The 13496-nt window shown below is 52.4% G+C and overlaps 1 protein-coding gene across 3 annotated transcripts in view; it reads right to left on the bottom strand.

The window, feature by feature from the left end:
• The window catches only part of NPLOC4 (NPL4 homolog, ubiquitin recognition factor), a 61209-nt gene that overhangs the window by 25846 nt on the left and 21867 nt on the right, over nt 1-13496 (bottom strand). For all 3 annotated transcript variants that reach the window (XM_030294930.1, XM_030294928.1, XM_030294929.1), the window contains 6 exons: nt 12831-12954; nt 11574-11753; nt 8567-8653; nt 5995-6066; nt 5261-5387; nt 1493-1653 (listed from right to left, as the gene is read on the bottom strand). In XM_030294930.1, the coding sequence (XP_030150790.1) occupies nt 1493-1653; nt 5261-5387; nt 5995-6066; nt 8567-8653; nt 11574-11753; nt 12831-12954 (751 nt within the window). The remainder of the gene's footprint in view (nt 1-1492; nt 1654-5260; nt 5388-5994; nt 6067-8566; nt 8654-11573; nt 11754-12830; nt 12955-13496) is intronic.

Below are 13496 nucleotides of genomic sequence, written 5' to 3' on the forward strand. Positions count from 1 at the left end.
TACGACAAACGGGGCATCAGTAAGCTGTGGGACTTCAAGCAGCCAAATACACATGTGACTGGAGTCCCTGAGCGATCAAAAACAAACAACAACAACAACAAAATCCCAGACCAAAAAAGAAAAAGGTACTGAACGGCTGGCACGTGCAGAATTCTACAGAATTCTAGAAATGGTTCTGGGATACTTCCCAGCCTCCTCCCCAGGACCGTGAATGGGAGGAGGACGCACACCCGGGCGTCTGTCCCCTCACGTGGCAAAGGGATTTTGCAGGTGTGATGAAGGTTACTAATCAACTGACCTTAAAATCGGGAGATGACCTTGGACTAGACGGGCAGGCCGGGAGGGTACACTCCTGCGGGCCTCCAGGGAAGGGCAGCGGACGGCCCTGACGTGACCTGCCGCCGGGCCGGGGCCGGGACACTCGGTGCTGCCGACGGCTCACGCCACGGAGAACATCAGAGCCCCAACCGACCCTGCCGTGGCCCGGACAGACCCTAGACCCCTGAGCACCGGACTACGAGGCAACGCCTGAGCCGGGTCTCATGGCCTCCACGTCCGCAAACACCTGTTACGGCAGCAACGTAAAACAAACACGATGGCCAAAAATTGACACAGCTCGCAGACCCGAGAAGCTCAACCACTGTCAAACGCAGGACACGAGGAAGACCACCCGAGTCAAAGTCAAGCTGCTAAAAACCAGCGATAAGACAAGAACGGAAAGGCAGTCAGCAGGAAAGTCACACTGTGAATGGAGGAGCCCACGAGGGGCACAGGGGCTTCCTGCGAGAAACACCCCGAGGCAGGGGACGGTGGAGCTGACCGGTCAACCCAGAATTCTTTCTACCATGAAGACACCCTTCCAAGTGAAGACAGTGCCCTCAGACGCGGCAAGGCCGCCCCGCGCCGAGAGACATGACTCAAGGAGCCCTCCAGGCGGCAGGATGGGGCAGACGGGACCCAAGTCCACCCGACGGGGCCCGAGAACGAGTGCCGAGTAGAGGAGGAAAACGGGGTCTCCAGCTTCCCATAGGGAAGCACCTGACTCCTACATGTTCAACAGGACATTTCTCGATAAAAACAGCTTTTATAGCTTTCACAAGGAAAAGGATTTCTAAACAGACGATCCTTTGTCCAACTCGTTAACTCAAATGCCGGCGCCCCGAGGAGGGCCTAATTACTGAGCACACAGCTCCACCCTTGACTCCTGGTGATGTATCCCGTCGTCTTATCTTGGGAAACAGAAATGGTCTCTGTGCTGCAGGGCTTTGATTTGGCGGCAGAGGACCCAGCCCCATGATGTTACGTCTCCTTTCGGTTAGAAGCCCGAGCAGCTGAATACCAAGCCCTGAAGCCCTGAAGATGGGGCGCTGTTACCCACAAGGTGGGTCCTAAACAAGCTCAGAGGAGAAGCGGCTGAGGGGACCGCGGAGTCCAACACGGGTCCGCGCCCACGCCACGCTGCACAATTCCTTGGGTACCGTGGTGTTTTTACCTTATAAAACACGTCAGGCACGTACTGCTCGCTGCTGGACTCCTTGGCGTAGCCGAGCTCAGGGGCGTCTTTGCACGGCAGCAGACACTCGTCACGGACCAGCGCCATGCACTGGTTGGACACCTGGTACCCTTCAAAGTGGACCTGGTTGTCGGGACCACCTGCAAGAGAGAGTCCTTCGATGAGCATCCACGAGGGAGATTCGAACCCAGTCCGTATCTGTCACTCTTCACTCCGGACCAACAGAACAAATCAACTCCAAAGAGTCTGTCTCGGGTAAGAATTCAAAAACGTGCCGCCGCAACTTTACGAGTGGCTGGAGCGCACGGCAGCGGACACAGGGCACGAAGACGCCGCGCAGCTGTTCAAGCGGTTCCCACCAAGGACACACTCTCTCAGAATCAGAAAATAGGGACTGGTAAACGTTCTCCGATCCTGGGGTGCCTAGGCGTCTGACCGGCTCAGGTCATGATCTCACGGCTCGTGAGTTTGAGCCCCGCATCAGGCTCTGTGCTGACGGCTCAGAGCCTGGAGCCCACTTCAGATTCTGCCTCTCTCTCTCTCTGCCCCTCCCCCACTCACGCTCGGTCTCTCTCTCCTTCAAAAATAAACAAACATTAAAAAAAAAAAATCCTCCAATCCCACCCCAGACTATGTGTGCTGTCACCCAGCACCGGGGCTCTTAGCTGTCAGGAACACCAGAGCCCTGCCTCCAGCACGCTTGCGTTGAGTGAGCGGAGGGGGACGGAGACGGACGGGACAAGCGGTGAAGACAACACAGCGTCTGTACCGTGGTCTCTACCCTACAGACGCCCGCACGGCCATGCACTGTCCTCTAGCGCCACACTGGGGAGGCGAGGACGCTGCCACAGAGCCAGGGCCAGCACGTAGGGGGCCTCAGCCCGGGCCGCTGGCTTCGCTGTGCCGTGTGCGGCCCTGCGTGCCTCTCCCCACTCTTCTCTCCATCATCGCTTCACAAAACCTCCAACAAGTCTTAAAATTAGGGACAAGGACAGTGCAAAAGCCACTGAGAGGGAACCATCCAGTGAAGTGGAACCGAGCAGCAACGTGGCTGAGAGGAGACCCTGGAGAGAAGGACGGGCACACATCAAAGGCGGGCCCCGAGCCCCTGGCCGAGGGAAGACCAGGCCGTGCACTCGGCCGACTTCCACTGCCACAAACACACGCGCCTCCATAGTCGGGTGACGTTCTGACAACTCTAAAGTCCATTATCGTTGGCAGCTTTGGAAAATTTAAAAAAAAAACAAAAAATTCTCGATATCTCTCCTTTAGTCTCTCTGACAAAAACAAAGTTAAGTTCCTCATCGGGGAACAGAAATGTTTTTCCATCTGGCTTTCAAACATTTATCAGAAACCAGACATGATGACCAAACGATCAGAAAGTGTGAAGGACAGGGGCAGAACCAGCCTGGAGAGGACAAGCCGGGGGCCTGCCGTGTTCCACTTTGCACACCAGAGGACGGCAGCAGCTGGCTTCCCAAAGCAGAGTTGAACGGGCTCCAGGGGCCCACCGGCAAGCAAGCCTAGCATCTCTCCGGCCCTGACGCACATCCTGCGGAGAGCTGGCCACGACCGCTCACTGAGGTCGAGGCGGCAGATGCAAAGCCCTTCCTCACCCTCCGGTGCGCTCGGGGTCAGGCACACCACCCTCGCACCAAAGAGGAGCGCGCTGGCTTAGAAGGAGCAGAGGGGGAGGTGGGGAAGGAGCGTGGTGAGGCCGCCCTCAGTGGGTGCCTCTGGCTATCATTTTACTTCGGGCGTTGTAAACCCACCCTGGCTTTTGGATGGATCATTAAAATAGGATGGGTCGTTGGAAAAAAAACCTGGCCTTTGAGGACCAGCGAAAAACAGAAAACAGGATTTGTAAAATGGAAGGCTATTTAAAACAAAGCAGTATTCATCCACATGGACGGCCTCCAAAGGTACATTCGGTGAGAAGACACGCTCGTTTCCACGCGGAGGAGCGAGACGCCGAGCTCTGGCGGGTCTCTCTAGGCTCGCGGGAGGCCTGATCCCGGCTGAGCTGAGGGGACTGTGGGACGAGCTCTCTCGCTCCCCTCCCTAGTCAACCTGCCAAGGGAACCTGCACGCAGGAGGAAAGGGCCCATGGCGGAAGAACTCTGTGCCTGGGCCTTGGCCTCGGGAAGGAACTCTCACAGCCCCGAGGTGTGGGCGGCCAGCCCTCCAAGACACACAGAGGCTAGCATTAGAGCAGAGAGCTTCAACTCGGGCTCAACGAAGCCTTCTCCTTCCAGCAGACCCTTCGTGTTCACAGGAGCAAACCCCACACGTGATCGTTACTCCCTTCCTCCAAACGTCTGGAGCTACAGTTGTTCTTGGCGGGGAGGGGCGAGGGGGAGCTCAGAGCTTCAGCAGCAGCTCGAGGGGCGGCTGCGGGCACGGGGCCTGCAGAGGCACCATAAAGCCGTGATGCAGCAGTCTCCTGGGAGATGGCCGCAGACACACGGGCCACCTCCTTCCCATCCCACCGGGGCCTCGGGCGTGCGGCGTGGGGAGTGCAGCCCTAACAGCTCCACGGGGCAGCGACACGCCCCCGGTGAGGAACCACTGATGCAGGGGGACGGCGCGCTTTATTTTCATTGGGAGCGGGACGATGTGCGATGCTTCAGACGGCCCCCACCCCGCCCCCCACCCTGCCCCGGCTCCCCTGCTCGGCGTCCAGTCTGAGCTGCTCTCCTCCTGCTCGGCACCCACCGTGACAGCCCGTGGCCAAGCCGCCTTCCTGGAAGGACCCTACGCTGGGGAACCGTTTACTGTAACCCACCTCGACGCTCTCATCCACTCCCTTAAGTACCTGGCCCAACAACAGGTTAGGAAAATAAATCCAGCTCAACTAATTCACACTAGCATGTAGAAGCTGCTGCCATTGCCTCTCACTCGTCAAAAGGACATTCATTTCAAAGAAGTGACTACCAATCCCAATGGACCTCAAGCTGATGCATCTTAAAATCTCAGGCAGTGTTTTTCATCACGGTTCCCGTGACAGCGTAGCAGCCTCAACTTGGATTAGCAGGGGATTAGTTGCTTACGGGCTCGGGCTATTTGCACACTGGTGTGACCTGAGGGTGCTTCTTCCTACAAGACTAGGGGAAGGATGGCCACCGTGAACAAACTGTGAGAGCAGAAACCAGGTCTTCACGGGGTCCACGTTAGACTGGACCAAAGTGACCAAACAGATCACGTCTGCAGGAGTTGGTTCTCAAGTTTAAAGTTCCTACTCATTTTAAACTGCACGGTCCTATGGCTGGCTCTTCCTACGACAGCGTCCATCAAGGATGTTATGGGAGATGTGGTGGCACTTTTTTATGGGGCCCCGATTTTTCTGGTCACTATCTACTTGTGACGCACATAACACGGAATAGGACATATATAACCTCTCACACACACACACGTGCACGGAAATGGTATCTTGAATGACTCCTATTCACGACGTCAAAAATAAATAACAAACAGTAAGTCTTCTCCTGCACGGCCAGAGTCACTCTTGGTTCCCGGAAGGGGCAAAGGCAGCCCCGAGCAGAGACCCAGAACCAAGTGAACCTGACCTTGGAACGGGAGCAGATGAGGGAAGAGCCACGCGGAGGCCCCAGTTTCAGTGCCTCTGCGGGCGATGCAGGTAAGTTCTAGATTTCTACCACAAAACAAAAAGAGGAATCTGCATCTCACAGGCACAGTAGTAACTAAGTTGAGAATGAAAAGCCACCAAAAGAAGAACAAAACACATACCTGTAGCCACCGCGGTAACGAACTTGGATCCAAAATGTCCATCTGGAGAGAGCCGACATATGTTGGGATGCTTATTTTGGAAGTCTCCTGCCGTGATACATTCTTCCGAACTCAGGAAATAGGTGTCCTAAGGAAAGAGAAACGGCACATGGAGTTGTACGGCATCTATTTCTTCTTTAGAAAACATTAAGAACTGAACTCTGGGGGCGCCTGGGTGGCGCAGTCGGTTAAGCGTCCGACTTCAGCCAGGTCACGATCTCGCGGTCCGGGAGTTCGAGCCCCGCGTCAGGCTCTGGGTTGATGGCTCAGAGCCTGGAGCCTGTTTCCGATTCTGTGTCTCCCTCTCTCTCTGCCCCTCCCCCGTTCATGCTCTGTCTCTCTCTGTCCCAAAAATAAATAAACATTGAAAAAAAAAAAAAAAAAAAAGAACTGAACTCTGTCAACGGCTACACGACGTCAACACCTCCAGTCCCTAGCTGTCACGGGCTCCTTTCCCACCGCAAATAACTATGAAGGCCAGAAGCGTCAAGCATCCGCCCTACAGGCTCACCTTCCGAGAGCACTGGCAGGTGAAGGCCAGGGGTTTTGCTCTAGAAGACACATCGACAGACCCATCCGTAATTTATCGATTTTCCCCACTGTGTAGAAAATCATTTGGCCTAGAAGCCAGGATGAGCTGTGCGTGGCCACCCCGCGGGCTCGTGACCAAGCTGCGGGCTCCCATCCCACCTCACCTTATTCCGACTGTATCGCACTGTACCCTTCCGGGTGTCTTCTGAGACCAGGTCTGTAAATATCCAGCCAACCTGCAGGAAAAAGGAAAGTATCTTCCGAGCCTCTTCTTGAAAACGGGTGGTGAATGTTTTCTGGCCTCCGCCCGGAGAACTTAAGAACAATGTTCTCAGTAAGAGACTCTCTCACGAGCCAGCTCCTCAACTCAGCTACCGTGACTTCCAAACTCCACTCAATTGCAAACGGCCACACTCCCCTGGCACTGCTGGGCTGGAGGTGACGGTGAGCGAGCAGGGCTCACCTGTTGTTAGAAGCCCCGTGGCACCAACTCGGTACCCGGCCCCGTGCCGGGTGTGGGGGGAGACCGCCGGCAAGAACAAGATTAACAGAATGCTTACACTCCAACCAGGAAGGCACACAATGAGCAAGCAACTAGAGACAATGCTGTTTAAGAGGCTACGGCTTTCTCTGTGAGACAAGAAAACGGACTCCATAGAGAAGGCACTTAAAATAAGGAGCACTACGACGGAGACCTTGCCCAGCTGCTCCCTTGCATTCCGCTGCAGTGCTGAAGAAACCGTCTGGGGGGTACAAGGAGTGAGAGTCCTGTCACTAGGGCACCCACATGCCAGTCCCGGACGGTTGCCTGTCTGTGTGCTCCGTGATCCCTGATCCTCTTGTACCCATGAACCTCACAGCCGGTTGCCCCTCCTGAACCAGAACCGGGCTGGGGATGGAAACCAAGTACACATCCTCTGGAGAAGCGATGCAGTGCCCAAGACCCTCTCCGGCACAACCCTGACACAGAACTCTTCAAATCCCTCTCCCGCACACAAGACCAGGCAAATGTGAACTTCATTTTCTTCAAAAATACCCAAGCAAACGGGGTGCCCGGTGGCTCAGTCAGTGGAACGTCCAACTTTGGCTCGGGTCGTGATTTCACAGTTTGTAAGTTCAGCTCTGTGCTGACAGCTCAGAGCCTGGAGCCTGTTTCGGATTCTGTGTCTCCCTCTCTCTCTGCCCCTCCCTCTGTCTCTCTCTCAAAAATGAATAAGAATTATGGGGCGCCTGGGTGGCTCAGTCGGTTGGGTGTCCGACTTTGGCTCAGGTCATGATCTCGCGGTCCGTGAGTTCGAGCCCAGCATCGGGCTCTGTGCTGACAGCTCAGAGCCTGGAGCCTGTTTCAGATTCTGTGTCTCCCTCTCTCTCTGACCTTCCCCCATTCATGCTCTGTCTCTCTCTGTCTCAAAAATAAATAAACGTTAAAAAAAAAAAAAAAAAAGAGTACGAATTAAAAAAAAATTTTAAGAAGTTATACCAGTTTCTCTTTTGAACAAGAGAAACTTCAAGAATGTAAACCAAAATATGGCCCTAAATCAAGATGCCGATTCCTTGCTAGAAACAATAGGACGTTTTCTGAAAGCTTTTGTGAAAATGACTTTGCTTTATAACATTCCTAGGTTTTAAATACATTCCTTATTTTGCACTGTTTATCTTCTGTAGAGAGTTAATTTTTCCATGTTCGTAAGTTGATTAAGAAATTAAGGATAGGGGCACCGGGGTGGCTCAGCTGGCTGAGGATCCAACTCTTGATTTTGGCTCAGGTCATGATCCCAGGGTCATGGGATCAAGTCCTGCAACAGGCTCCACGCTGGCCACAGGGGCCTGCTTGGGATATTCTCCCTCTCTTTCTCTCTCTCACCTTATGCCCCTTCCCTGCTCACACATGTGCTCGCGCTCTAAAATAAAAAATTTAAAAAAATAAAAATAAAAATTTTAAATTAAAAAACAAATAATAAAGGATTGGGGAGCCTGGGTGGCTCAGTCGGCTAAGCGTCTGACTCTTGATTTCAGCTCAGGTCATGATCTCACAGTTTGTGGGATCAGGCCCCACTTGGAATCTTCTGTCTCTCTCTCTCTCTTTCTGCCTCTCCCCAGCTCGTGCACTCTCTCGCCTACTCTCTCAAAAATAAGTAAACTTAATAGAAAGAACAAAACAGACTCAAAACGAAAGTTCTCTGTTTTCTAACTGCCCAGTAAAATTAGGAAACCTCACGTGCTCAGACACCTAAATCAGAAATAGGAAGTCCAATGATGACGGAAGAAGGAGCACCGGAGGCTGCAAGCACCTGAGACAGAAACAGAACCCCACACACAGGCCTCTGTCACCGGCTCACACCAGGAGCCCGGGCCGCAGTATGCGGGCGGGACACACAGCCCGGCATCAAGGCCCCTTCCCGGACAAAAGAGGGGGTCTGGCTCCCGCCATTACATTCCTCCATTCTCTGAGCTGTCCTCAGGAAGAGGGGCCGGCAGATTTAAACACAAGCCCCAGAATGGGGAGTCATCTGTTTCCATTTTACTTTAGATCAGAGAAACATTCTCATTTTATTTCAAATCAGAGGAACAGAGAGGCAGTGGCGCCCAGTAAACACACTGGGCCTGCACCTGACCTTGAGTAGCTGGGAGCTCAGTCCCAGACAGGACCTGGCCGTGCCACCCACCCGGAGGTCCCCAACAGACAGCTCCGACCCCCCCCCCCCCCCCATCAAAAGCCAGCAGAATGTTCCGTACCTTCCTCAGGCCAAGCTTGGCGGCAATCTCATCCACCACCTCGGCTTTCGGGTCTTCCAGAAGCTCCAGGCTATTCTGTGTGCCAATCTGTTGGGGCAGTAAAAGGAGGAGACCCAACTCAGAGGAGCCCACAGCCACCCGGCTCCAGTTCAGGAGTCCCAAGGGCAGCTAAACGCAGCCCGGGGGCTTGGCCTCCTCAGGCCATACGGTGCTCTGCAATCCAGACTGAGAGGGCAAGGTGGTTCCCGCCACAGTCCCTCGCCGAGTATGTGGCTGCTCTCAGGGAGGAGAAAGGCTCTCTACACATTTTTCTGCTGGGTTTCTTCACTGAGGAAAGTCCGTTTCAAAACTCCCTTGGGTAAACAGATGCCTTCCAAACGGGTTTGGCCGGGTTAGGCAAGATTATTTGAGCTGTAAGGTAACACGATTCCAGAAAACCTAAGGTAACGTGTCTCCAGAAAACAGGCGAGGAAAACGTGTGTGCCGTTTCGCACACAGTGCTGCACTTCACAGGACTAAGTGGGCAATGACAGGCGTGCGCACCCTAAGGAAAGGACAAGGCAACCTGCCGGCGGGTGGGCAGAGCACCTGGCTCGGGGCGGCAGGTGGGCTCAGACTCTGGCTGGCTCACACACAACCTACGCCGGCCACAAGACCCCAACTCCCTGTCGTGGACAGAGCCTGCACTGACACGTAGCTCAAGGGTCATTAGGAAGTACCGTACCCGGCAGAAACCCCAGCCACAGGCACAGAAAAGTGAAGGCCGCCCCAGACCCAGTTATACTGATTGGGCACGTCCTTGTAAATTAGTCAAATTCTGGCAAAACAACAAAAGAACTTTCTGTCGCTGAGTATTAGCACATGGAGATCACCTACACCTCCGGAGCACAGGTCCGGACAAATCTAAGGATCTGGTTTCAAGACCTGTCACGGCATGGGCTTCCGCTTCTAATGAACCGGACGCTATTGGAGGTCAATGGCTTCAACCTCCAGGACGATGCTGTTAGGCGTCTGTCTGGACGACAGAGGTTTGTTTCCGTTTTTAATTCAATCAGCTCCCAACAGACCTGCTGAAAACTCCTCATGAGAGAGACCCTGTACGAAACCCAAGGCGAACGTACCACGCTTCCAAAAGCGGCCCCCTCATTACGGAGCACACTTAGTGCCCTACCGGTTGGGCAATCCAGGGATCCCGGCTCTCAGGCAGAGCCTCTGTCGCCACCTAGCGACCCCCGTCCAAGGAGCCACCACAGTAGGTCCGCTCAGACACCTCCTCTGCAGCTCTCGGTAAATACAGAAATGGACAAAGGGGTGTAGACGACATTCAGAACCTGCATAGATACAGCCGGGGAGACAACGGCACGTGTGCAAGAGCCACACACCCGCACACCAGTCAGGAGCGACGGGGCCCGCGGTTTCAGACCTTTACTTAAGAAGTTGGTGGGTCTCGGGCTCTGTGCTGACAGCTCAGAGCCTGGATGGAGCCTGCTTCAGACTGCGTCTCCCTCTCTCTCTGCCCCTTCCCTACTCATACTCTGTCTGTGTCTCAAAAACAAATAAACGTTAAAAATAACATTAATAATAATAATAATAAAAAAAGAAGTCGGTGGGTCACGGACTGACGTAAAGCACACAGTGCAAGGCGACAATGCTAGGCATACACCCAAAGGATAGTATGAATACCTGTCTATTCGCTTGTATTTTAAAAACTCAAATTTTAGAAGTCTAAGCCAAATATTTCGGAAAGAGGGACAGGATGAAGGGGGTACCTTGGATCTTTGGAAACGTGATTTTTTTTTCTTTTCTAACATTTTAATTAAAAATTTTAAACATAGGAGCACCTGGGTGGCTCAGCTGGTCAAGTGTCCGACTCCTGATTTTGGCTCAGGTCATGTTCTCGTGGTTGGGATCAAGCCACGCGTTGGGCTCCAAGCTGAGTGTGAAGCCTGCTTGGGATTCTCTCTCTCCCTCTCTCTCTGCCCCTCCCCTGCTCACATGCTTGCTCACTCTCTCTCTCAAAATAAATATTTAAAAATTTTTTTCAAACATACAGAAAAGTTTACAGAATTTCCTTGTGAGGACTCATACACCGACTACTTAGAGCCAGCCAGTAACATTTACTATACTCTGGCCACCCCCCAAGCCACCTTAGTTTTTTTGATTTCATAGGGAACTAGAGACACGAGCACACCCTCCCCAAGTACTCCAGCACGTGTATCACACACTTGGGTTCCACGTTTACAGTATTCACTTTCGTAATAATTGTATACAATGAAACATACTACATGAGTACTTCATGTAATCGTGCAACACATTTAAGAGTATACATACATAAAACCTATCCCTAAACACTGCAAATAAAGCAAACAAACATAAATATGTTAACTAGTTGGTGGCACAGTCCTTAAGAGAGGACTTTCCAAGTGACTTTAAAACAGTATTTGATTGCTGGTCCCTCATGAGACACGCCCTAAGGACCCTCCTCCTTCCACCAGAAAAGTTTCCAGTCTTGTACCGGTGGTGATTTTGGTGCTGTCATTCTAAGATAGCTGTGTGTGTGGCACAGGGATAAAGACCCTCTGGTTCCATCATTTCTGAGCCAGCTGACCACAGGCATGGGCAAAGGAGCTACAGAATTACAAGGGAGAGAGCAGCCGTGTGGCACTTGGAGACAAGAGACAGAAGTGGAACACAGGGCACAGATGACAATATGGCATCAATGTTCAACCTACTGAAGTTGACAAGTGTATTTATTATTAGGTAAGAGGACATCCTTATGCATTAGAAAGGCACACTGAAATACGTAGGGGCCGTGAGCTTACCCTCTAAGAATTCAGAAAATAAATACCGTGTGTCTGTGTGCACGTGTCTCGTGTAGACACAGACGGAGACAGACTGGGAAATGATAAAGCAAAAGGAATGAAACGAAGCCCGAAACGAGAGTCCTGCGCAGCCTTCAGAGCAGAAGCCACAGAAGCCTCGGGCCATGAAGCCCCAGCCCACCTACCTGGGGAGGCTCGTAAATCGCGGCCACTTCGGCCCTGATGCCAAGAGGAATGTCTTTGTGCTCTGTATACCGTCCGTACAAATACCCGAAATGCTGGTTCCCTGTCTTCCTCCAGAAGTCAAGGAAGCGATCGGCAACCGTGTGATTCTCAAACATGATATTGTCCACGTGTCTGTATTTCTGTAGAGCAAACAATGGGGTGATGAAAACACTCAGTAATAAATAACTTATTTTTCTAGTCTAAGCCATTCATAAATTGCCTTCACCTAGCTCTTACACGCATGCACACACGTTTTAAGAATGTGCCCTGAAGGGGCAGTAGGGCTGGAGGGCTCAGTAGGTTAAGCGTCTGACTTCGGCTTGGGTCGTGATCTCGCGGTATGGGGGTTCGTGCCCCCCGTCGGGCTCTGTATTGACAGCTCAGAGCCTGGAGCCTGCATTGGATTCTGTGCCTCCCTCTCTCTCTGCCCCTCCCCTGCTCACGCTCTCTCTCTCGCTCTCTCTCTCTCTCTCAATCTCTCTCTCAAAAATAAACATTAAAAAAAAAAAAAAAAGAATGTGCTCTGCCATCAAGATTCTAGAGGGTGGGTGGGTAGAGGTGGGATTCCTCTGTAAATTAATTCAAATTCATCTTACTGGGATTTCACCTAAAGTGCAGGTTTTCAGGATCTCTGGCATAAAAATCAGTTTTCAAAAAAAAGAAAGAGAAGGGGTGTGGGGGAAGGGAAGAGAGAAAAGAAAGAAAGCCGTCCCCAGGCAGTCACAAAGGCTATGGAGAGCTTTCTAAGGAGGAAACGTGGGCCAGTGGTGCAGGGAAGGCCAGGTGAGCATGGAGATCAGAGGGGAAGAGGCCAGGATACTGCGTATAGCTTTCCCTGCCTCTTCCTCCTTCCAGAGTCCAGCTCCCTTCTTTACCTGGCCCGGACAGGTGCTCCCAGGGGGCTCCAGGACAATTCGGTTCCCAGCTCCCAGAAGGCAAAGTCACAACCAGGGAGCATTTTAAAGTCACCAAGAAAATTCTACTTCCACGCAGGCTGACAAAACAGAAAACTGAAGACCCCCTCGCCCACACCTGAAACAGATCTCACAAATAACACCTCCAGGCCTCCAGCGTAGGACTTGAAAGTGCACTTGAACTTGCACTCTGCACGGGGTGGCTCCCTCCAAGGATGGCCCCTTCTGGAAATGTTCATTTCCGAGCCATGAAAACCAATCTACTGCTTTCCGCTGTCTAGGCGGGCACGGCAAACGTCTCACCTGTCTGTTCAGTGTGATGGCACTTGGCTGGCACTTAGTACAGATGCCGTTGGGCCACGGAAGGTGCCCCTCACATCCTGATTTAATCTTGCAGCTGATGTTCTCCAGAGCAACAAATTTCCCCCTGAACAAGAAGAGGCAACTTGAGTAAACATTCCGATGGTGAAACGTTCAGCAGGAAACTGGAAATCATATGACAAATATCCTACCCCTCCTGAACAGAGTTCTAAAGACCTAAGCGTGTGGAGGCAACAGCAAGGGAAATGTGCTAAAAAGTGCTCTCGCGGAGTCCCAGCCTCCGTCCTGCACATGCAGACTGCGCACGAATACAGAACTACCGGCCTACAAAAAGTCTCCATTTTCAATGTCAGTCACTAACACCCAAGAAGACTTTCAGGGACGCAATTAAATATCTATTGCTCTAACCCGTGCCACTAAGAAGAAACAACGCTAGTTTTTAAGTTTCATTAACTCATCAGCAACATCTATGTCACGAGTCCAGTACTTGGATGCTCGTAAAAAATTCAGAATCACAGGGAAGAACCCCGACGAGGGTACGTTACAAAGACCTCTGTCCCCGGCTTTCAGCTGGAATAAAGACTATCCCGTGAGGAAGCCAGGGCGCCACCTGGATGTGGGGAGAATGTGCACATGTGCCTTGACCCA

This window comes from Lynx canadensis, chromosome E1 (genome assembly GCF_007474595.2).
Source record: "Lynx canadensis isolate LIC74 chromosome E1, mLynCan4.pri.v2, whole genome shotgun sequence".
Lineage (NCBI taxonomy): Eukaryota > Metazoa > Chordata > Mammalia > Carnivora > Felidae > Lynx > Lynx canadensis.